The sequence below is a fragment of the Tachysurus fulvidraco genome, chromosome 12 (genome assembly GCF_022655615.1).
Source record: "Tachysurus fulvidraco isolate hzauxx_2018 chromosome 12, HZAU_PFXX_2.0, whole genome shotgun sequence".
Taxonomy (NCBI): Eukaryota; Metazoa; Chordata; class Actinopteri; order Siluriformes; family Bagridae; genus Tachysurus; species Tachysurus fulvidraco.
The window spans coordinates 21,529,912-21,556,273 of NC_062529.1; the positions used below are offsets into that span (position 1 = coordinate 21,529,912).

Consider the following 26,362-nt stretch of genomic DNA (forward strand, 5'->3'; position numbering starts at 1 on the left):
CACAATAACAGATGATTGAAATGCGTATTGGGTTTCATATTTGTTATTAGTTAAGGTCTGTTTAAAATTTCGAGATTGAAATAAAGATGTACAAATGTGCAGATCGAAAGCATATCGAATGATTGCGGTGAATATAGTGAGTAATGCTTACATCCACTCCAGTTGTTTTATGACAAGAAGTTCTAAAGCATGCGATGCAAAGTAAGACACATATATGTACTGTATATAGCTATTAAAAAAACAACAACAATAATTCATATTATGAGACAAAACTTTATAGACATCTTTATAAAAGCCATTCCTTCATAGCATTTAACACTGTTCACCAAAAATACTCAATTGCTAGCAATTAATCTCAAATCTATCTATTTATATCTCTCTATATACAGTATATATATTTTTTGATATCTATAAACTCTGTATAACTTGGACATACAGGAAGAAGCCACAGTATTTATAGCTGGTATTGCTGGCACAAGGCTGGTGTGTTTGTGCTTGTAGCCCAGGCAAACTCTTTTCAGTACACATGCATCGCCTCCTTGCATTTCTCCTGGATTTTCACAGTTGATCAGTGATGAATGATCGCAGGTTCGGTAACGAGAATAATGTAAACATGCACATTTCCCCTCCTCCCTACACACACACACACACACACACACGCACACACACACAAACATAACAACACAATCAAGATTACAAAAACAGCAAAATAGTCTCACATACATGACTAAAACATTACTTCAAGCTCTTGATGTTCATAAACAGTGCCTCCTTTGGCCAGCAGGAAGACGTACAGGAAAATAATGGTGATGTACATTGGATTTGCGAATGTGCAAAAAAAAAACATTAATGTTCGTCTTGAAAAGAAAGAAAATCCTCCATACGTGAATCCTCCACACTTTCATCTCGATTAAATGAAAATCTCGGCCGTATCGATTTCCTCGCCTGATTTTTAAGATCAGCCTTCGATCAACTTCAGTATGTGGGATTAGCTACTGTATTCTGACAGTCTATTAAAACTCAAAGAAACTTCTTCATCTTAACTGACAGTCAAAGACCAGTGTAGCACGTCTTAGCATATCTTTGATAAGCTGCACGTCTTAGCGTATCTTAGCGTTACAGATCAGGACCCGAACCACGTCCCGGATGACGTACTACACACCTACACCATGCGCTATGTACTCTAGCATCTGGTGTATGAATCGTATAAGGGTCATAACATCTCAAATAATGTCCAACACACGAAATGCAACAGATTAGCATTTAGAATACGGTAAATTTAAAACACTGAAAAGAAAATCCCACAATGTGTACAGCCTTGTTTACTTTACAACACATTTGTAAGACTTCTTGTGAGATTTTTTTTTTTTTTTGCATGAGACCGCAAAAAGCTTTATAAGGGAGATGTCAGGCCCCGATCCTGAAGGGTCTCTAAGATTATGAAGAGCTAGGATTAACTGCTAACCAAGTGTAAGGAGTGTGAAACGTCAACAGCACAAACCAAGTATAAAAAGCCCAAGTGAGTCTGAATGACAGGTGGCAATTAATCCAGCCGTATGTCAGGAGTAGGTAATAAAGCAATTTACAGGATTAAACTTGATTATATATTAATACAAATCTAGTAAACAGTAAACAAAATGAACAACACAAACAGAAATCTCTGAATGCATCCACATGATGTACTGTCTTGGTACAGTAGCAGAAGTTTCTGAAGGTTTCTTGAATTGATCAGGTTCAGGACAGGTCCCATTTTGCACTGTTGGACATTTAGTACAAAGATCACTTCTTCAGGTGGTTACTTTTGTCCATTTGTCTTTCACAATGTATGAGTGTAGTCTCAAGACCATGGTCTGTGCTAATTAGGACATGTGTGTATATATATATATATGCACAGTACTGTGCAAAAGTTTTAAGCAGTATGTAAAAAATGCTGTAAACAAAGAATGCTTTCAGAAATGGAAGTGTTAAATATTTATTTTCATAAATGAACAAAATGCAGTGAATGAATAAAAGAGAAATCTAAATCTAATCAATATTTGCTGTGACCCGCCTTTGCCTTCAAAACAGCAGCAGTTCTTTTTTTTGTGAAGGAACTCGGCCGGTAGGTCGTTCCAAACATCTTGGAGAACTGACCACAGATCTTCTGTGGATGTCGGCTTTCTCACATCCTTCTGTCTCTTCATGTAATCCCAGACACACTGGATGATGTAGAGATCAGGGCTCTGTGGGGGCCGTGCCATCGCTTCATGCTGGTTTGAAGGCAAAAGGTAGTAACACCAAATATTGATTCATTCATTCATTTCCTACCGCTTATCCGAACTTCTCGGGTCACGGGGACACTGTGCCTATCTCAGGCGTCATCGGGCATCAAGGCAGGATACACCCTGTACGGAGTGCCAACCCATCACAGGGCACACACGCTCTCATTCACTCACACACTACGGACAATTTTCCAGAGATGCCAATCAACCTACCATGCATGTCTTTGGACCGGGGGAGGAAACCGGAGTACCCAGAGGAAACCCCTGAGGCACGGGGAGAACATGCAAACTCCACACACACAAGGCGGAGGCGAGAATCGAACCCCCAACCCTGGACCGTGTCCCCCTAATATTGATTGGATTATATATATATATATATATATATATATATATATATATATATATATATATATATATATATATATATATATATATATTTGAAGTATGACACTTGCTGGTGGAACGCTTTGGATGCAGAAACAGAACCCATTCTTTCCCTGAGGTGACTGGTTCTGGTCTTTCTGAAAATGAGAAGAGGAAACTGCTCAGTTACTCTGATGTAACCTTCAGGCTAAAAGAGAACTCCTGACAGGCAGCCCGGGGATCTTTATTCTTCCACTCCTTTATCAATAAAAACAACAAAGAGAGAGAAAGAGAGAGAGAGAGAGAGAGAGAGAGAGAGAGAGAGAGAGAGAGAGGCCTGGTCTTCTCCGTGAAACCTGGGACTCGCCTGCCACCTCTCTCATTGATCTGAAGCACCTTCGAGTGACCGGCGTCCCTCATGTCCTCAGCTTGAGGATGATGGTAGCCAGCATGAGGAAGAACGTGTTCCAGCCGAGCGTGACGGCGAAGCCGCGCCACACCATCATGCGCGACAGACCCCATCCTGAAGAAGAGAAAAAACACTCACGATTAATTCTGCTTCGCGATTCACGCTGATTTTATTTCATTTCAGTTTAACCATTCTGCAACATCTGTATAAAAACCCCACATGGTTTAATCACCACAAGTCTGATATAAAATGAATCAGGACTCTCGGTGCGGCTTTCAGTGTGAGACGTGGGTTCTTCCCTCTGTTGGATAACCGTACATGGATTTTAGTGGCTGAAGATACATTTTTGAGCTCTTTATGTCTTTACATTCCAGAGAGCAGAAATGAATTTGGTACAGGGGCGGTTCTAGAGGTGGGGCCACAGGGGCCCTGGCCCCTGCTGAAAGCTGATTGGCCCCTGATTGGCCCCCGTTCCATCAATCGTCGACGAGAAGAGCAATCTTTTCACAAGGAAAAATAATTAAGAACTTTTCTGGCTCATATTTTTTTTATTAGAGCGTTCCTAAGCCTAGGAAAAAGGAATAACTGCCGAAATGTATTTGCACCGTACTGAATAAATTATGTAGTGTGCTTGAATGTACCCTTGGGGGGCACGGTGGCTTAGTGGTTAGCATGTTTGCCTCACACCTCCAGGATCGGGGGTTCGATTCCAGCCTCTGCCTTGTGTGTGTGGAGTTTGCATGTTCTCCCCGTGCCTCGGGGGTTTCCTCCGGGTACTCCGGTTTCCTCCCCCGGTCCAAAGACATGCATGGTAGGTTGATTGGCATCTCTGGAAAATTGTCCGTAGTGTGTGTGTGTGAGTGAATGAGAGTGTGTGTGTGAGTGAATGAGAGTGTGTGTGCCCTGTGATGGGTTGGCACTCCGTCCAGGGTGTATCCTGCCTTGATGCCCGATGACGCCTGAGATAGGCACAGGCTCCCCGTGACCCGAGAAGTTCGGATAAGCGGTAGAAAATGAGTGAGTGTGTGAGTGAGTACACTCACTCTCTTGGCCCCTGAATGTAACATGTGGCCCCTTAATGGCAGAAAAATCCTAGAAGCGCCACTGGTTTGATATCAACATTTACTTTGAAGATAAAAACATTTGTTGACCGTGTGGGAAGAACATTAATACTGATAAATGTTCTTCCCACACGGTCAACAAATGTTTTTATCTTCAAAGAAAATGTTGATATCAAACCAGTGGCGGTGTCTACTTTCATCTGAGCTTCATATTAAGCACCACTATGGACTGAGACATGACAAAGACATCCGACGCTGAACATGGACACAACAAAACAGGAGCAAACTCAATTTTCTGACCTCTGGGAAAAAGAGTTAAAGATGGTTTATTGAAACAGACACAGAAAAGCTTTTTCCATGCTTAGGGATCCTCTTAAAGGGAAGTGGGAGTATAAATAAAAGATGGAGCATATCGACTAAAACATATTTTTTTCAGTCTAATACAAAATGTATGAAACACGAAACAAACCAACACCTCTTTCCACACTTAGGGTTGTAATTATTAAGCAAGACCACACATGTGGCAGCCTGGGAAAGTTTTATTTTACTATTTCACTCATTTTTAATTTGAACTACAAGAGATTAATAAAGGTAACATGGGAACTTTGACGTGACTTTAACATGGGAAATGTTTAACAAACTTAAATTCTAGCAAGTTACATTCTTGGGTCGGAATAATTTTTCGTACGGTTCCTGAATAAAGCAGACAATTTTTTAGTGGAAGAGATCATACATGTTAGCTCTGTGTGCTGGAGCTCGGAGTGGGTTTGCTACAGGAGCTTAGAGTTTCTTTTCTGTTTCCCTAAATGAACCCGGTTAAGCGGTGGAGTGCCAGAGAGAAGGAGACGGAAAAGGTTGAAGAGGGTTGAAAGGGGTTTCATTTGTGAGGGAGGTGCAATGATAAGCTTGATGAATAATTGAGGGAGAGAGAGAGAGAGAGAGAGAGAGAGAGAGAGAGAGAGAGAGAGAGAGAGAGAGAGAGAGAATAGTAAGAAAAACAGAGAAAGAAAGAAAGAAAGAAAGAAAGAAAGAAAGAAAGAAAGAAAAATAAGAAATAAGAAATAGTGAAATCAGTAACAGAGAGAGAAATAAAGAAAACTGAAAGTGACAGAGAAAGAGAGAGAAAGAGTGAGAGCAGATACAGAGAGGGAAATAGAGAAAGAATACTAAGGTAGGAGAGAGAGAGAGAGAGAGAGAGAGAGAGAGTGAGTGAGTGAGGACAGATACAGAGAGAGATAGAGAGAGAGAGAGAGAGAGAGAGAGAGAGAGAGAGAGAGAGAGAGGGAGAGAGAGAGAGAAAAACAGAAAGAGTGATGACAGAGAGAGAGAGAGAGAGAGAGACTGAGAGTAAGAGATAGAGTGAGTGAGTAAGGACAGATACAGAGAGAGAGAGAGAGAGAGAGGAGATAGAGAGAGAGAGAGAGAGAGAGAGAGAGAGAGAGAGAGAGAGAGAGAGATATGACGGAGAGAGAGAAATAAAGCTGAGAGAGCGATAAAGAGAGGGAGAAAGATATGGGGTAGTGAGGGGATGCTCGAGTGTCTTGATTGTCTGTAGCAACAAGAGCTCATTATCATGGAATAAACGTGGAGCTCCTCTCAAACATTGTGTGTGTGTGTTCTGTGTGTGTGTGTCTTCTGAGAGTGTGTTCTGTGTGTGTGTGTGTGTTTTGTTTACTTTCCAGAGCTATAGGGTGTGTTTGTAGTGTAAGATTACCAATAAACATTATGCAGGACACTGCTTCATGTATCTTGTGTGTGTGTGCGTGTGTGTGAGCATGTGTGTGTGAGCATGTGTGTGTGTGCGTGTGTGTTCACCTCGGTACATAATGCAGCGTAGGGCTTCAGATGCGTACGTCTGAGGCAGCACCAGACTCAGGTATCTCAGCGGATACGGAATACACTCCACCGGCCAAATGACACCTACAGAGAGTGCGATAAGAAACGTGAGAAATGTGTGAGGCTAATAAAAAAAAAAAAGATAAAGCTCATCTTTCCGTGCACGTTTGTGTGCGCCGACACCGCAACAGGTCGTAACCTAAGAGACGACTTGCTCTCAGAGACGACTTCCTCCTCAGTCAGTCATTATCAGGCTTTTAGTGCATTTCCGCTGAGCCTAACCACAAAACACCCCCCCCCCACACACACACCACCCCTTACCAATTCTCTTCACTCTAACACTCCATCTCAATGATCCCAGTGGACAAGCCCAGATCAAATTGCACTAATGTCTTTCGTCATCAATCAGAATAATAATAAAAAAAAAATTCCACTGATATTAAAGCGACGGAAAGCGACTTTCCCGGTAATGTACAATTTAGCTGAAACTCAGATGGCTGATATGTATCGAACCGGTTCATTCTGAAAATGATCCTCATGTAAGAATATTTACTCCTGCAAACTTTAAAGAAATCCACCAGCATTTATTTGTGTGGTGTTCTGTACGTGTCACTAGTACAGAATTAGTATAGAGTGCTGGGAAAAAGTGTAAAAAAAACTCCAACCAAAAGCATCTTGTCAAGTTAAAGAAAAACAACAAAGTCCTATGGAGGAAATCTAGGACACTGAAGCATCCTCCAAAAAATACCAAATAAACATCTGTTTACAGAAAAGTCACAAGAAAATAAAGCAAAACCATCTGACAAACCAGAATCAAAAATTCATCACGTGACTGAAGATAGCAAGTCGTACCGCTGATGATGAGGTTGGGGTAGAAAATGCCGAGAGCTGCCTGATTGGCCGACTGCTCGTCGTCGATGGCGGAGGAAATTACCAGTCCGAAAGAGATTCCGGTCACACCCTGAAGAAAAATCAGGCAGATGACGAGGACCAGGGAGCCTTCATTGGGAATCTGTGTGTGTGTGTGTGTGAGAGAGAGAGAGAGAGAGAGAGAGAGAGAGAGAGAGAGAGAGAGAGAGAGAGAGAGAGATGGGGAAAGAGAGAGAGCGAGATTGGGAGAAAGAGAGAGAGAGAACGAGAGAGAGAGAGAGATGGGGAAAAGAGAGAGAGAGTACAAGAGAGATAGAGAGATTGGGAGAAAGAGAGAGAACAAGAGAGAACGAGAAAAAGATAACAAGAGAACGAGAGAGAGAGAGAGAGAGAGATATGGGGAAAAAAGAGAGAGTGAGATTGGGAGAGGGAGAGAGATAGAGGGAGGGGAGAGAGAGATAAAGAAAGAGAGAGAGAGAGAGAGAGAGAGAGAGAGAGATGGGGAAAAGAGAGAGAGAGGGGGAGAGAGAGAGAGGGAGACAGAGAGAGAGTAGAGATATATTAAAAAGCTGCATGAACCTTGTGTTATGAAGAATGTATTAGAAACAATTATAAACACAACTGGCTTGAAGTCGTCACTGGATATACATGCGGGTGTGAATAGTGTGTGTGTGTGTGTGTGTGTGTGTGTGTGTGTGTGTGTGTGTGTGTGTGTGTGTGTGTGTGTGTGTGTGTGTGTGTTTTGGCTCACAGTTGACATCCCCTCAATATAAATCCACAAACAGTTTTCCCACATTACCCACAATGCCATTCAGCTACCTGATCACCTGCTGATATCAGAGCAGCATTATTTAGCCCTCGCCTTCATGTCTACCTACAGAGTAATGCAGCGACACTTTAGTCCTTTACACTGCACTACTTCAGCTTCACTACCTCCATCAGTACCAACACACTGGCCTAATGCTCACTGGGGTCTAAAAGCCCATGATACCACCTGCTGGAGGAATGAAAGACCTCTCCTTAAAAAAGAACACACCAATCATTGCACTTTTTAGTTCTTCTGTAACATAACAAGATGTGTTGTTTTTTTTTCTTGTCTTAATAACTTTAAGAGGAAATGACAGCTCATTGCATGATTGATCTTATCTCCTGGACTTTCCTGGATGATAAACATTGCTGTAAGCATCAGTCGTTAATAGGCGTTAATAGTAAAAAACAGCCCATTAGAACACTAGATTGTGTGTGTGTGTGTGTGTGTGTCTGTGTGTGTTTTCAGTGCTGTTTTGGCAGCTGTGAAAGAAACAGTGAGTTAGCTACATTAGGTAGCATAATGTTTACTTTTTTTATCTTAAAGGTGCGGTCTCCGTTGTTTGAGAAATGCTTCGGAAAACTGAGTCGGGCCGATAAACTAAACCATAATCAAAACAAACGTGTAGCCAATGAGCAGAAAGGGGCGTGTCTTGTCAATATGCGACGGAGAGAGTGTTCAGTGCGCATGTGTGACATTAGCAGAAAGCGGTTTTAACATCGACATGGAGGATAAAAACAAAGAAAGAAAGAGAAGAAAGACTTACGATAAGGTAAGAAGTAGGACGTGTTAATATATCAGCTTTCCAGCGCTGGAGAGAACTGAAGGAGCAGGAAGTCGGCCACATATTCACAAGTTGGAGTTTCCCGAGTCAATAACTCCTGAGCTAAACGCTGTTACTACACAAATAACACCTCTTTTCTATCGTAGTAATGTAGAGAGGCAGCTACAACCACGTTTTGTGTAGTAACAGAGTTTAGCTCAGGAGTTATTGACTCGGGAAACTCCAATCTGTGAATATGCGGCCGACTTTACTTAAGACGGCGAGGCGCTTTTTTCCTTCTCGATAGGTGAGTAACGTTGGTTTTTCTTTGTTACACAGAACTAACATATGCCTTTGTCCTTTACATGATTATGCTTGTGTGGCATTTTCGCTTGTTTGTTTGTCTGCAATCATATTGTTCTTCCCTTCAGCTATGATAAAGACACGTTTCTTTCCAGTAGTTGCCTGGGTTACGTTTGTATGTGTGGGCGGAGCTATCAATACAGGGGTGGGACCCGTTTGGGTTAGGGGTGTGTTTGTTTTGGTGATTTTATATGTCAACATTGGCTTTCAAACAACGGAGACCCCACCTTTAAATTTCGCTAATATAAACAGGGAAAGTTCTGATCTCATAGAACATTTATAAGAGACAAGCTTACCTTAAAGACCAGCAGGATAAAGAGCAGGAGCAGGATGATCTGGACGCTGATGACCAACAGCTGAGAGAAGAGATGTGCAAGCATAGTCTCTAGAGAACTCACTCCTACACAGGAAAAGAAAGATGATGTTGACGATGAGAAAGATGTGAGTGAAATAATCAGTTTATCACTGCCCCATCTAGTGGTATGGACAGTATTTAGAAGATTCTTTACTTAGTCACTTTTCTTGGTCCTTTAATTAGTACAGCAGGTTTCAGGTGTGGTAGCACGAGTGTAAAATGGTCTTCTAATAATCATTTAGGCTTGTTAGCTGGTTGCTGATGGGCCTTCTTTATTTTATGCTTTTGAAATGGATAAAAATGGGGTTTTTCTTTAGAAAACTGAAATGTCCATGTGATCCCAAACCTTTGAACAGGAGTGTATGTTGCTATGCTGTGCACTACTCCCTTCATAGAACAACGCAGAATGATTCCAACAAGAAAAACAAGGATATTACCAAGTGATTCCAAACTTTTGAATAATAGCGTACATGCACACATACATACATACACACATACACATACATGCATACACACACATACACACATACATATACACACACACACGCATACACACATACACACATTCATACATACATACAAACACATACATAGACACATACATGCATACACACATACATGCATACACACACATACACACACGCACACACACACACACACACACACACACATACAGTACACACACATACATACATACATACAAGCATACACACACATACATACATACATACATACATACATACTGTACATACATACAAACACATACACACACACACACACACACACACACACACACACACACAGACATGCATACACACACACACACACACACACACATATACATACATACATGCATACACACACATACACACACACATACACACATACAAGCATACACACACACACATACTGTACATATATACAAACACACACACACACACACACACACACACACACACACACACATACACACATACATGCATACACACATACATACATACAAACATGCATACACACATACACACATGCATACACACACACACGCATACACACACACACACGCATACACACACACACATACACACACACACACACAGACATGCATACACACACACACACACACACACACACACATATACATACATACATGCATACACACACATACACACACACATACACACATACAAGCATACACACACACACATACTGTACATATATACAAACACACACACACACACACACACACACACACACACACACACACATACACACATACATGCATACACACATACATACATACATACATGTATACACACACATACACACACACACACACACATACAAGCATACACACATACAGTATTCACATACAGTATATACATACACACATACTGTATATACATACACACACACACACATAAATACATACATCTGCATATTAAACACCTGGGAAAGTATCTCACCTGCAACCCAGCACCTGTCCAGCAGCCCCTCTTTCCTCTCCAAGACAAAGGACAGAGCAGTAAGTCCCACCGCCAGGTAAAATGTGATGCTGGTAAAATGAAATGCACAAAATGTACAATATGTTCAATATCCTTAATATTTATTGTTCAAGACTCTGACTATGTCTAGGCCCCTGTTTAAATGGAAGTGAATATGTGTTATTGAGCATGTTAGCTGCTTTCTACAAAACTGTCTGATTTCTCTCTTCTACTGAAGCGTGTGTTCAGACGTCACTGTTAGATTTGATCTAAAATGGATCATAAGGTTTTGAGTGCATTCTGTCTTTAAAGTAGAAAAAAATTTGGCATGAACCAAATATTAAGAATATGTACTCTGAATCTCAAGTAAACATTTCACAGATTTGTTTTCAGTATATCATTCTTAATGTATATTGTTGTATTAAATGAGAAAATAATGCACAATAAAAGCAGTTTGTCTAACGCTCTTAGACCCCTCTGTATAAGGAATATGCCATTTTTACCTCAGAACAGCTCCTGGAGTCACAAAGGTCGTGAATGTGGTGTTCTGACTGCCGTATATTGGCTCCTCAAACTATAGAGCAACAAGTAGAAGAGAGAAATAATAAAACACAAGCATCTCCATCAAAACATTGTGTCACAAATTTATATTTTAATACCAACAACATCACATACTTCACCACATCATTTGCTAGAGTTATATTAGAGTTAACTCAACGTGGCTTGCTAACTATTCCATGAGGTAGCTAGCTAGCAGAATTAGCTCATGTATAACATAACAATAAAACAAACATTATTTGACCTATACATTTAGATATAGACATTTAAATGTAGATATTTTCACTCATACTGCCACATAATGTACCTTTTTTTTTTACTAGCATTCATTTCCAAGAAAGAAAAATAATTATCTAACACAATAAGAATATGTAAAACTTAAGTTTTTATAATCTTATATATTATGCTTTATTGTAATGAAACACACACATATGTGACATAAAAAGGTTTATCTGCCCACCCACCATACACACATGTGACATGAATGTTCTCTTCCCAACCCACCCAGACACACACACACACACACACACACACACACACACACACACATACACACACACACACACACACACACAGTGTAAAGAGATCATACCTTAACTGGAACAGACACCAGATAGGCCTGGCTTCCCATCTTGCTTTTCACGAAAGACTGAAACAGAAAACACACACATAGACAGACAGACAGACAGACAGACAGACAGACAGACAGACACACACACACACACACACACACACACACACACACACACACACACACACACACACACACACACACACACATGTGCGCTCATAGTAAGCCTTTTAACTAAACATATTAAAGCCCCTCAATAATAAGATAATTTTCAGTCTGTACTAGAGACTTTATCTTACAGGTCCAGGTTAACAGATTTTAGGTTTTACTTTCATGTGGCAAAAAGTGGGTGTTTTTTTTCTTTCACATCACCAGGAGAAGCTGTTTTTAACTTTCATGTGGCCAGGAGCAAGGGTTTTCTACTTTCACATCACCAGGAAAAGGCGTTTTTGTTTTTACTTTCATGTGGCCAGAAGTGGGTGTTCAGATACGAAGCTTGAGGCAAAAAAAAAAAAAAAAAAACGGTTAAAAAAAAGTGTGTAGGCTGATCAACACATTTATTTCATTTATTTATTAACTGAAGCATTTTTTTTTAGATTAATCTCATTCATGCAGCTAGGCTTTTGTTTGTGGTTTAAAATAATTTTTATACAGAGCCCTTTGTAGCCCTTTGGCTGTGCCACTAGAGGGCGTTGTATACTCACTTTGGGTGCTGGACTATGCAAATAGTAAACACTGAAAATGCAAACAAACAAACAAACAAACAAACAAAAACTTGTGACGTGTAACTGAGTGAGTGGGCAGTGATTGGAGGAGAGTGTTTACAGGCAGGTCAGAATTCCTTCAGCATTAAAAAACAGTCCCGTGGTCACCTCTAATCTATACACATAAGCCATGTCATGTGGCACACAACATTTATTTGAATGAGATTTCTCTACATTTCCTTGTGTACTTTTTGCAATCTATACAAATCTCAATGTCAATTTCATCATGTACTCATTATGATTCTAAAGTCTATCCACTTTATTGAGATGTATCGTGGAAACCTGTCATGGTCCTGTCACATCAACACCATGGTGAAGAAGGCCTGGTAGTGTCTCAACAATCTCAACGGACCGCCCTCTCAGGTGCTAAAGTCTTTCTACACCTGCACTATTTAGAGCCTGGTTTGGGAACAGCACCAGACAGGACAGCTGAGCTCTACAGAGGGTGGTATGATCAGCTGAGTGTACTGAGCTCCCTGACCTGGAGACTATCTACAGCAAGAGGCGGGTGCTGGACACACTACCACAGCCAGACTTTTTGCACTAAATGCACTTTAACTATATATTTGTGTGTCGATATTCATATATATCACTGAACCGTATTTAGCGCTGCCTCTTTTTTCTTATATTTTCATATATATAGTATACACACACATACACACAGTATATTTCTTCTTTAACTTCTATCTACTTTATGCCTTGTTCCTTACTCTATTTTATTTTATTCTCTACTAATGGGCTATTTTTATATCAAAAACATCAGTAAAAAGCATTTCACTACACGTCGTACTGTGTATGATTGTGTAATGTGACAAATAAAGTTTGAATTCGAATAAAATAAAAAAGTAATAATAGCAAAAATGATTGCACAAATTGTTACACACTGCAGTTTAGATTAATCAGCTCAACCTACACCATAGGTTGTACCTGAAAAGCTTCATGTAGCTTCTTTTGTATCATTATTCCTATCTGTCGATCTAAAAAAGAAAGAAAGAAAGAAAGAAAGAAAATGTATATAATAATATACAATGCAGTATAATAATCCGATTCATGAAATCACACAACACAATGAATCCGAATCTCAAACTCACTCGTCAAGTCGAGCCACACGTGGACGGACCCCCCATCGACAATGTCTCTGGAGACTCTCGGCTGAAACATCCTGTCCGAGCACAAACAAATCATACCACATCATAACCCGGAGATGATTCCTGATGAATCAGGGGCTGAATGCAACCAAATACACTAAGTGACATTTGGTTAAATTTAACATAGTTTTCTCTAAGACACAGATTCACACCTCAAAAGAGCCTCATGTACCATTTTTCAGTCATGCTACTTATACATGATTTCAATGGACTAAAAAAAGTAGTAATTCTGATTTTCTTCACATATATACACTATAGACTAGGTTTCAATTTAGCCAGACCCACAAATGTCCATAAAAGGCAAAAGCTTACAAAATGATAAAATAACAGAAGTGCGTTTAAAGTCAACAGACTCAAAAACAAATATTCTTCTTATTGGGTGCCATTACTTTTGTCCTAAAAATTTGTTTTGGTTTACTTTCTTTAGCCATTGATATAAAACAACTAGTCGTGGTTTACACAAGCAGCTCCTGTAAGACAGTAATCTGATTTGTGTTTAACCCTGCATTTAATAAACATATGTAGTTTTATAAATAAATCAGGTCTTCCACAGTTTGATAAACAAGGCTGATTATGTGTTTATACACAAAAAAGTGTAGGCAAGTTCTACATTAGCTTCTGAATCACTTCTCCTTCTCCACATACGAGTTCTGCTTTAAAACTGATGACCTATGTGTTTTTGTTAGCCTTGTAGTTTCAGTGGAAAAATAAAGACGCAAAGTCAGACACCAAACATGACAAGTTATTTTTAAGAGATGTCTGCAAGTGCACTTGTTATTAAGTCATAATACAGACTGAGTGGTCTGTCAACAGGATGAGTGGTGAGAAAAAGAGAGAAAGGCAAACAGGAGAGAGAGAGAGAGAGAGAGAGAGAGAGAGAGAGAGAGAGAAGGGGGAGAGAGAGAGAGAGAGAGAGAGAGAGAGAGAGAGAGAGAAAGGAGAGAAAGAGAAATGAGAGAGAGAAATGAGAGAAAGAGAGAAGGGGGAGAAAGGAATAGCGAAAATGAGATCTCTCTCTCTCTCTCTCTCCCTTCTCTATTCTTACTCTCCTGCTCTCCTCTCCCTTCTCTTTCTTCTCCCTCTCATCTTCTATCTCTCTCTCTCTCTCTCTCTCTCCTCATCTCTTCTCCTCTCCCTTCCTCCCTCTCTCCTTTTTCTCCTTACTCTCTCTCTCCATCTCTCTACTCTCCACTTCTCTTTCTGTCTCTCTCTCTCTGACCTCTCTTTCTTTCTCCCTCTCTTCTCTCTCTCTGCTCTCTCTCTCTCTCTCTCTCCTTCTGCTCCCTCTCTCATTTTTTCTTTTTCTCCCTTCTCTCTCTCTCCCTTCATCTCTCTCTCTCTCTCTCTCTCTCTCTATTCTCCTCTTCTCCTCTTTCTTTCTCCCTCTCTCTATCTCTATCCCTTCTCTCCCTGCTCTCCTTATTTTCTCCCTTCTCTCTCTCTCACATTCGCTCTCTCTCCCCTTTCTCCTTTCTCTCTCTCTCTCTCACCCTTCTCTTTCTTCTCCCCTCTCTCTCTCTCCCTCTCTCTCTCCCTTCTCTCCCTCTCTCTCTCCCTTCTCTCTCTCTCTCTCTACCCCCCTTCCCTCTCTCTCTCTCTCTCTCTCTCTCTCTCTCTCTCTTTCTCTCTCTCTCTCCTCTCTTCTCCCTCTCTCTCTCATTCTCTTCTTCCCCTCTCTCTCTCTACTCTCTCTCCTTTCCTCTCCCCTCTCTCTCCTTCTTTTTCTCCCTTCTTTATCTCTCTCTCTCTCCCTTCTCTCCCACTCTTCTCCTTTGTTTCTCTCTCTCCCTCCTCTCTCTCTCTCTTCCCTTCTCTCTCTCTCTCTCTCTCCCTTCTCTCTCTCTCTTCTCCTCTCTCCTCCTCCTCTCTCTCTTCTCTCTCCCTCTTCTTTCTCACCTTCTCTCCCTCTCTCTATCCTTTTTCTTCTCCCCTTCTCTCTCTCTCTACTCTCTAGTACCCCTTCTAGAGAGAGGAGACTGACCTGCTTTTCCTCTTTTTCGCACTGATTCAGATTAAAAGCTATGCAGCCTCTCCCAACCGTTCTTCCTGTCTCTCATTCTCTCTCTCTCTCTCTCTCCCCTCTGTGCTAGTCATCATCAGCTGACTCTGTTTGTGTGAGTATTTTTAGAGCGTTAACAAAACACCTTGCTGTGAGGTAAACTGTGAGGCAGCTAAACGTGAGGCATTACATATTTTTAAAATGTTCACAGCAATGTATTCATAACTGCTTGTCCACAAATGTCAAACGAATCAATTCGGATTTGACATTTTGTTTACATCTCTATGTTGTGAGTTTCTCAGCTGCTGTTCTTTCCTCACAGTCCTTGGATTTGATTTCACAACCGTTGACTCGCACAGGACTTGCACACAGGTGCGAGCAGCACTTAATGATTTCTTGATTTCCCCACCTGACTGATGTCTTGAGACCTCAGTACAAGTGAATCCTATTCCTATTTATACCTTTGTACCCTTTACGATTCGTTAACAACAGCACTGATGACGAATCGCTTCAGATTTGGACGGCCTATAAAAGTTTTCTTTTAAGAAATCCTCACCTCTTGGTCAGGTAGGTGGTGAAGTTCTCACCAAACTCGACGACGCCCCAGAATTCCCCGTTATGGACGCCTTCAAAAGCAGCAGAATGAGAGAGGCTCACCTGGAGGGAGGAGAATACAATTTGAAAGTATGTTCCAGCAAAAAAAAGGTCAAGGTTTGAACTTCTGGAGAGAAACAAACAATAGTTATAGAACATGACGTCGATGATGATGTCTATACCACAGAGTTGTTTAGCTTGTTACTAATTTGAATTCCAAGAATACTCTAACAAAATAATATCAGGAAACAGGAAGCACTATTGAGGAAAAGCTATTTCAGACGGTTGCCCTCGCTGTGACTGTCTGGATCGGTTTTAATCTCGATTGCAATCATAACTCCATAGAATAAAATCTCACGAACGTTCAACCATTATTTTATGAGATATCGTACTAACAGAACGTTTAGACACCTGCATGGACAGACATCCTGATGACATAATGCCTCCACCATTCTATAGGGTCTTTAGAATGGCACTACAGACAAAGATCCATCTTAAAATGAGAAGGACATGAAGCTGATGATGTTATGGCCATCTTTAGCCAAGAATCCTAGAGAGCAGAACTAACCATGCTGCTCTCTGGATCCGAAGGATGATAAAGATATGATATCTTTAATCCAATTCTTCACTCACTGTGGTGAAGCTCATTCCGAGAGCTCCATTGAAACCTGTAATAATAAACTGTTGTGGAATGTTGGTTTGTTCACTTTGTGATAAAATATTTTGGAGTTTGAAGAGGGATGGATTGTACGCTGTCATTCACAGCGTCATTATGCAACTCTGGGAGTCTGTATGCTTGTTTTTAGTGCTTTTGTCTGAGTGTGTTAATCTGCCCTATGGCACAACATGTACAGATGTCCGTGACTAGCTTTAAATCTAAGATTAGGGCTGGACGATACGGCAGAAAACTGTATCACGATATCAGTGTTTCATATCGGTCGATATCGATAATTATTGATATTTTTTATGACCCTTATAAAATAAGGACCAGGAGAAAAATATATTACATTTAAACATTTTTATTGTAAACTTAACCTTCCTCTGATCAGAATCCCCTCAGTTATTAAGACAGAAATGTCAACAACCAGGAAAACTCAAATAATTATAATGTAAACATGAGTCTAAAGTCACAATGAACACTTAACTATTATCTCTTAACATTTAAGGTGCAAAATAAAAGAAAATGTAAGAAATGCTTAATAAAGTGTAATAAAATAGCGCAAAGTGTTAAATATATACATAGAGAAACGGTCTTGCATAATTTGCAGACGACGTTGGTGTGACTACGGTCAGACTTATAATATCCAAAAAAACTGCCATACTGGCGAGCTGACTTTTCCTCTTTTATTTACAATTTCCTCGCTCGCTGCCGCTCATTTTCTGCTTATCAGTCACCGGTTACTGAATAGGAATCCAGCAGACCAGCACGAGACAACGATATGGCGCAACCAAACATGACACTGTTACATGATTGGCTGTTAGAGTGTCACTCCCTACGTTGCTAGGTTACCAGAAAGTGAGTACCTTTGTTAATGCAACCAAACTTGCTTCGCGACCTCTGTTTTCTTCCGACGAAGAACGTACGAAATATCGAACGTTTTATCGAACACATTTTTTATTGATATCGATCACGTGTCTATCGCGATACATATCGTTATCGTTTTATCACCCAGCCCTATCTCATAGGAAGCTCTGGTTGGTTAGTGGGAATTGTCAGATGAGCAAATTATCAGGGAAATGGTGGGCAATACACTGCTTTCTTCTGTTCATTTGTACAATAAAGCCTGTTCCAGTGTTCTCAAAACTGATCTACAACAATTATACACACTATGCTGAAAGAGAGCTACAAATAATACATGCCATTAGACCAAAAATAACCTCAGTTCCTTCCTTTATTTAAACAGTTAGCGTTTCTTAGAGGTTCCACTTCTCAGTTCCTGAAAGCTCAGCCTTCATGACAAGGCTGTGGAAAGTACTTCAGGTTGATAATCGCTGTACCATGACACCTGCTCATGTCCGAATGAAGTGAAAGTCTGTAAATCTATCTATCTATCTATCTATCTATCTATCTATCTATCTATCTATCTATCTATCTATCTACCTATCTATCTATCTATCTATCTATCTATCTATCTATCTATCTATCTATCTATCTGGTCACTGTATATGCTATAGGTGATGGAATGGATAGATGCGTCTACCATATATACATACTAATAATACACTGCAGTGTTATTATTTCCATACATCCATACATCCATCTATCCATATATACATTTAACCATCCATTCGTCCATCCATCCATCCACTCATCTATATATCCATCAACTCATCTGATCATCCACTGACTCATCTATCCAACCATCCATCCATCCGTCCACTTCTACATCCAATTACTCATCTGCTCATCCATCCATCCATCCATCCATCCATTCATCCACCCATATATCCACTCAACCATCCATTCGACCACATATACTTCCATCCACCCATCCACCCATCCACCAATCCATCCGTCCAGTCGTCTGCTCAACCATCTATCCATTCATCTGTCTATCCATCAACTTATCTGTCCATCCACTGACTCATCCATCCATCCACCCACCCATCCACCCACTGTAGCAGATGAATAATAAATAGAGGATTGGACAAATAATTCTGTAGTTAATTAATTATTAGTGTACATAGATAAATATTCACTAACATCAATCTTCAGTTATTGCCTTAAATAAGAACTTATTTTAGCATTATCCAATTAGCATAGAACTGATATAATTTTCCTATATATAATATATATATAATATGTTGAATTGATATATATCAAACCATCTGGTGGTACCTGGTAGATGCTGGTGTTGTCGAGGAAAGAGAGGAAAGAGTGGCTGTAGGCACTCGAGCTAGTTTCGTTATTGACCACAGCCACCTTGATGCCCTTCGGATCGCCACCGATACACAAACACATCAGACAGATCTGAATCACGGGCAGGAGGAACTGAAAACACAGAGAACTGTGTGCAGACAAAAAGACAAAAAGTGGCTGAGAGACATGGACAATTTAAAATATTCAAGATTTGTTGCTTTTATTTCTTGAAACAATATTTTTTACTGGTTGTTTTGCACTGTTAATGATAGCAGTAATTACCCTGGATTTCTCCTCATTCGCACCATTGTCTTGATCGTCAGTGCCGCAATATTTCGCCATTTTGGAATGAAATGCCATGCTCTCACCTTCCAGTCCACTGTGTACACACACACACACACACACACACACACACACACATACGTATGTATATAAACAAATACACACACACATCCATACAAAAGCACACCTTAATTTTTAAAAGTTGCTAGTCCTTTTTTAATCACCTTTGCATTTAGGGATGTCTGATGTTGCCGATATATCCTTCCCCAAAATAGGCTCTCTGCACTCGTCCTTCAGGCTGTCTGGAGAAATATTGTCATTGTGCTCAGGACACCGAGGACTGTCCTGGGATCCCACTTGGTCCGAGTCCTCACAAAGCTGCAGAAAAGCACTCTCCAGGGTCTGTAGTGTATATGCACAAACACACCAACGTACACATACTTATAATGTGTACCAAAAAAATACCAAATAATTATGATCACACTTTCTTACTGTTTTGTCTAATTTGTCTAATCTAAATGTGTAGGGTATACGTATGTGTGTGTTATGAGGACAAACTCACTGCAGCGTGGTGCTGCTTCATGATCTCTTCTGGATTGGCTTCAGCCAGCAGCCTCCCGTTCCTCATTAACCCCACCTAGGCATGATATAACACCATCATTAGTTACATTAGTGTAATGGCAATCGATAGACACTGAGCACGACTGGTTATTATATAACAGCACAATCGTTACAGATTGCACGAACAAGTGCGGAACGTTCAAGAATTGTGGGAAATTGTGGGTAAGGACCACTGATTACTCTAAAAACTAATTCAAGGTGCATGACATGATTTCTCAGGCAAAAGATATACACTGAAGGTACAAACAATGTACCCTTGATGAACGAGGAAAAATAACAATTGTACCAATTATACCGTGGTAGCCAGGAGATGGAATAAACCTATCCTGATGGTCCAAACATCTGAATCATTCATTCATTCATTCATTTTCTACTGCTTATCCGAACTTCTCGGGTCACGGGGAGCCTGTGCCTATCTCAGGCGTCATCGAGCATCGAGGCAGGATACACCCTGGACAGAGTGCCAACCCATCGCAGGGCACACACACATTCACACACTATGGACAATTTTCCAGAGATGCCTATCAACCTACCATGCATGTCTTTGGACCGGGGGAGGAAACCGGATTACCCGGAGGAAACCCCGAGGCACATACATTTCAGGTCGTTTTAAACTTCAGATGCCACAATCTTCTAGATACGAACAAACAGAGGTGAGCGTGATTGTTATCAGTCCTTATTTTCTATTCCTAATTTTTTTTTTCCAGCATTAAATAATAAGATTTATTTAAAATGCTACTTAGAAACTCTTATCTCTGTGCATCTGCTCTGGGAATTCTGGCAATGACGAAGGCAGGGATTGTGCACAGACTATTTCATTAATCCGTATGGGATGTTCAGAATTAAAACACCTGCATAATATGGAAAGCTTTTCCCACATAACTATCTTGAATGATATATTAGGCTTGAATAACAGGATTCAGCCAGGAAAAGTCTGTATATTCGGACTAAGGTACAAGTCTCGTAAACAAGTCAAACTAAGAAATCTAAAAAGCTGTCAGCAGACAAGTGGCTATAATGTTAGTGCTGCTTTAGTTTAGACGTCTTCACACAGTCTGGAAAAGTATCATGTGGAATCATATCTTAGAATAAGGAAACTCCCTAACAGCCCTTATTAATCTCATACAGCACCAACGGAGTGCACTTAAGTGAATCTTTAATTGACGTGACATACGGCTAAGTACGGTGACCCATACTCAGAATTCGTTCTCTGCATTTAACCCATCCAAAGTGCACACACACAGCAGTGAACACACACACACCATGAACACACACCCAGCCATTTATGCTGCGACGCCCTGGGAGCAGTTGGGGGCTTCGGTGCCTGGCTTAAGGGCACCTCAGTCGTGGTATTGCCGGCCCAAGACTCGAACCCCCAACCTTAGGGTTAGGATTCAAACTCTCTAACCGTTAGGCCACCACTTCCCACTTCCTCACATTTACTGTTACTCTGAGACTGTTTTAAAGTTTGTTTTTCACACTGATCTGTCTAAGACTTTTATTTGATTAATAGACCAAGATTGTGTACTGTATATCTCACCATGTTGGCTTGTCTGGCCTCCTCGATGTAGTGCGTAGTGATGATGACGGATACCTGTCCTCCTTTCACGATCTCCACCAGGTGCTGCCATATTCTGTAGACATGAGACAAGGGCACTTCAGGTGGTGTACAGTAACACAAAAAAAACAGTAAAATCTAAAGCACTAAAAAACTTTCATGTGGTAACAGTAACTCCACTTTGTGCCAGACCACATCACACCACCCTGAGGTTTCGTTCCATAATTATTATTCCTCTGACATAATAAAACTTCCTGGTGGTGTGATGTGGCCTGATACAAAGCGGATTTACTGTTATCACATTAAAGCGATTATTTACTTATAACCAGTGTTGTGCTAGTTACTAAGAAATAGTATCTAGATTTGTAAAGTTTGTCGCAACAAACTCTGATGTTGGCTTTGACGAGGCAAGTATTCGCAAAGGCCGGTGCTTTTTGGAGGCAAGTGGACATAAGGGTCAGTGTTACTTTGGGAGGCAAGTAGACATAAAACTTGCGAAATCTAGTGAAGAGCTAGGGTGCGAAAACAGTTGGAGGCAAGTGTTGACGAGCATGTGACGTCATCCAAAAACCTGTGATGCAATTCCCCTCCTTGGGCTGAGTGTTTTGATATGTCACATGCCCATATTGTGCAAATATATTATTTTCACATGACATCAAGTGACGTCACGTGACGTCATCAAAATACCCGTGAGGAAGTTCCCCTCATTGCTCTGAGTGTTTTGATATGTCACATGTCCATGTTGTAAAAAGTTTTTTGATTTAGCATATATTGGGGGAGTTTTTTGACCGTAATTTGCGCCCGCTGAGCGGCTAAATACCCGCTTATTGACCTCGACCCACGTGGCGCGAGGGGAAGGATCTTCCCAGTCTCGCCTCAGCCTTCGTGGAGAGAGCATCTATCATAAATTAAATTTCGGTTTGTGAACAATTTTAGTGTTATTTAGTGGTCAATATAACAATTTAGTGTGTGTATGTTGTATATACAAAACGTTGTTTAAAGTGTAAAGTCTTTTTTTTTTGTTTAAATTTGTGAAAATACTCTAGAAATATGGTTCCAAAAAAGCTAGCGATGTTAAGGCCAAGCGGCGTGTGAAATTATCTCTAAGTATAAAAATGGTATGCATATCAAAGATCTTGTTGCTAATTATAATTGACCTAAGTCTACTATATGTACATATTTGGCCAATAAGGAAAAAATTTAAGAAGCAAATGTCTTGCCCAGTATGTCACGCAATGTTAACTTAAAACAAAGACCACAGGCTATGAATGAGATGGAAAACTCGTTCTACTCATTTTACTGTATTATATACAATATTATTTATGTACCTGTATTATTTTATGTATTATTTAGTATTAATACTGCTAAAAACGGGGCAAAAATTGTTAATTATTGGGTATCGGTGGAGGTTGGAAACGGATTAATTGGGTATCCATTATTTCTTATGGGATAATTACATTCGCTCTTCGACCTTTTCGTATTTCGAGCGGTTCTAAGTAACGAATTACGGTCGATAAGCGGGGTACCACTGTACTAGTAACGCGTTATTGCCCAACACTGCTTACAACTGCATCCTAGTGTGCTTTATTCCTTTTACAGTATTGTAATTATGTTTCGTTTTCTAGTTTTTATTAATTCATTTATTTTTTTTGCGAATTGTTTTATTAATTAAAAATATATACATTTATAGATGTTTTTTTATTCCACTAATTACATTTGTACGATGCCATACTTTTTACTTTTTAAAGCTATAAACGTTACATTTAATACCGTAAAACCTCCATTAAAAGTTCCTGGTATCGTTTATGTTACAGCAGCTAGAAACAGTGTCTCCTGAACCAGATAACACGTTAAAACCAGCAAATTAATATAAACCTACTGTAAATTTGCTTAGTTTAGACCTGAAGTTACAAAAGAAGTATCATTAAAAACAGCTTCCCTTACGTACGTTGTGTTTAAAAGGTTACTGACTTTATATCAGGATCACAACAGGTTACAACAGGTTTTAAAAGAAAAATTGGGTGTTAGTAAGTTTGTGGTCATGAGAATAAATGTGTGTGGGAGGTCTAGAGTTTCAGCGCCAGAGAGGATTAATGCAGGGATCGTACAAGCTACTCGGCTAAAGTATGCACAAAATGCGTGTATGTGTGTGTGTGTGTGTATGTGTGTGGACCCCCATTTAAGAATTTGTCTAAGCTAATAATAAAGAAATTAATTTACATGCCATTGAAGAAGTTTAAAAAAACACCACTTGTGTGTTTGTTACTAAATATTATGTCTCTAAAGCTGAGTAACATGTTTTTTTTTACAGATCAGGTTGTAAAAATGTAGAGGCATAAAGAAGGATAGTGTACTTGGCTCGTAGAACAGGATCTACTCCTACTGTGGGCTCGTCGAGGATGAGGAGTTGAGGGTTCTGAAGAAGAGCAGCGCCGAGAGAAACACGCCGTCGCTGGCCACCACTGCAAATAACCAGAATACGACCAGTTATTTAACTCAGAAAAACACTACAAATTTATACATTCTGTATGACTCAGAAACACAATAATTACTAACCAATACATTCATTCATTCATTCATTCATTTTCTACTGCTTATCCGAACTTCTCGGGTCACGGGGAGCCTGTGCCTATCTCAGGCGTCATCGGGCATCGAGGCAGGATACACCCTGGACGGAGTGCCAACCCATCACAGGGCACACACACACCCAACCAATACAATTATCAACAAATAAACAGTAAAAAAACATTTGTAGTTTTTGGCAATTAAGCTAACAATTGTTCACAACAAGTATTAATAAATAAAAACGAGTTATGTGGAAATTTATTTATATATTAACAAAATATCGACGGAAACCAATATAAATAATGGAGTAAAATTGCTAAATGAAGAATTCATTCATTCGTTCATTCATTCATTTTCTACCGCTTATCTGAACTTCTCGAGGAGCCTGTGCCTATCTCGGGCGTCATCGGGCATCGAGGCAGGATACACCCTGGATGGAGTGCCAACCCATCACAGGGCACACACACACACTCTTATTCACTCACACACTCACACACTACAGACAATTTTCCAGAGATGCCAATCAACCTACCATGCATGTCTTTGGACCGGGGAGGAAACCGGAGTACCCGGAGGAAACCCCCGAGGCACGGGGAGAACATGCAAACTCCACACACACAAGGCGGAGGCGGGAATCGAACCCCCAACCCAAGAGTTGTGAGGCAAACGTGCTAATCACTAAGCCACTGTGCCCCCTAAATGAAGAATTACCAATACTTTACCGACCACACTCCAAATACTCCAAAAACCAATAAACGACAAATGATCACCAAGAATACAACTATCAATCCAAGCAGAAATCAACCAAATATAAACAAACCTAAAAATCTAAAAACCGATTACTCACTAAAATGTCAACAAACCATCAATTATTAGCAAGAATAAAGAACTACGAATGAACGACAGAACCAACTGGCAACCAAAAATCAACCAAATATGGATTGTCAACATAACCGCAAAAACTTAAGCAATGATAACCACAAAGAATAAGGAACTAAAAACCAGTTACACACCAAACATCAGCTGTCAATAAAACATCAATGGTCACCAAGAATAAGAACGTACCGACCGATTATCAACCAAAGACCCACCAAATTATTGACAACAGATGAATTTCCAAAGAATTATCATCAGCACAGATAAACACACCATAAAATTAACAAATAAACAAAGCATTTGTGAAGAAATATCAAACAAAACTGATGGTCACACATAAGTAAAACAATTCTTATAAATAAACCATTAATTATCTATAAACTACCAGCCATGAGCAATATAATCAAGCAAAACAATCAACAATATAAAAGCAATAAACTATCGACCAGTTACTAATCCATCAACAACCAACATTTCCCAAAACAATTAACACAAACTATCCGACCCGCTAATCACCGTGCTTATAACATATCCAGTGTTTTCCTCTTTTCCTTTTCCTGCAGCCATTATTTCTTTTCACCTGTTGCTTGTTCCCTTCATTAGCTTGGATTTCATCTGTGTTTCTGTAAAGTGTTGTTATTTCTCAGCTTTATTTCCCAGCCTGCTTGACCTAGTTTTGGATTATTTGGACTGGATAACTCTCTCTGCTCCTACTTTTGCCCCTGGATTATTCATTCATTCATTCATTTTCTACCGCTTATCCGAACTACCTCGGGTCACGGGGAGCCTGTGCCTATCTCAGGCGTCATCGGGCATCGAGGCAGGATACACCCTGGACGGAGTGCCAACTCATCACAGGGCACACACACACTCTCATTCCCTCACACACTCACACACTACGGACAATTTTCCAGAGATGCCAATCAACCTACCATGCATGTCTTTGGACCGGGGGAGGAAACCGGAGTACCCGGAGGAAACCCCCGAGGCACGGGGAGAACATGCAAACTCCACACACACAAGGCGGAGGTGGGAATCGAACCCCCAACTCTGGAGGTGTGAGGCGAACGTGCTAACCACTAAGCCACCGTGCACCCCCCGGATTATTATTATTATTATTATTATTATTATTAATTTTTTTTAATTATTATTTATTTATTTATTATTTATTATTATTATTGGCTTGTCCTTAATTACATTTTATTCAGACTATTATTTGTTTGCAAAAACCTGACTAAAACACTTTAGAAACTGGGTCACATGGTTATTTGCTTCAGAGAGCATGAAAAGCAGTGACACCGTGTCTTTCTTCTCAGTTTCTGTTTCTAAAGATGGTGACGTGTTTAGAAGGAATTCACAGTAACATACGTTTGACCTATACACTAACAAAACTTTG

General features: G+C 40.2%; 1 protein-coding gene across 5 annotated transcripts in view; it reads right to left on the reverse strand.

Moving 5' to 3' along the window:
- Positions 1 to 253: 253 nt before the first annotated feature.
- abch1 (ATP-binding cassette, sub-family H, member 1) overlaps positions 254 to 26,362 on the reverse strand; it is a 39,794-nt gene continuing 13,685 nt past the window's right edge. For 2 of the 5 annotated variants that reach the window (XM_047821280.1, XM_027143057.2), the window contains exons 5-20: positions 23,880 to 23,987; positions 21,508 to 21,601; positions 19,909 to 19,983; positions 19,571 to 19,748; positions 19,347 to 19,443; positions 19,044 to 19,212; positions 16,167 to 16,267; positions 13,555 to 13,625; positions 13,391 to 13,440; positions 11,721 to 11,777; positions 11,074 to 11,144; positions 10,553 to 10,641; positions 9,031 to 9,134; positions 6,783 to 6,942; positions 5,910 to 6,014; positions 2,664 to 3,147 (exon numbers count right to left, since the gene is read on the reverse strand). In XM_047821280.1, the coding sequence (XP_047677236.1) occupies positions 3,041 to 3,147; positions 5,910 to 6,014; positions 6,783 to 6,942; positions 9,031 to 9,134; positions 10,553 to 10,641; positions 11,074 to 11,144; positions 11,721 to 11,777; positions 13,391 to 13,440; positions 13,555 to 13,625; positions 16,167 to 16,267; positions 19,044 to 19,212; positions 19,347 to 19,443; positions 19,571 to 19,748; positions 19,909 to 19,983; positions 21,508 to 21,601; positions 23,880 to 23,987 (1,636 nt within the window). In that variant the 3' untranslated portion in view covers positions 2,664 to 3,040. Of the gene's footprint in view, positions 634 to 2,663; positions 3,148 to 5,909; positions 6,015 to 6,782; positions 6,943 to 9,030; positions 9,135 to 10,552; positions 10,642 to 11,073; positions 11,145 to 11,720; positions 11,778 to 13,390; positions 13,441 to 13,554; positions 13,626 to 16,166; positions 16,268 to 19,043; positions 19,213 to 19,346; positions 19,444 to 19,570; positions 19,749 to 19,908; positions 19,984 to 21,507; positions 21,602 to 23,879; positions 23,988 to 26,362 lie in introns of those variants that run through there. The other 3 variants (XM_027143054.2, XM_027143053.2, XM_027143055.2) reach the window with 3 other exon arrangements.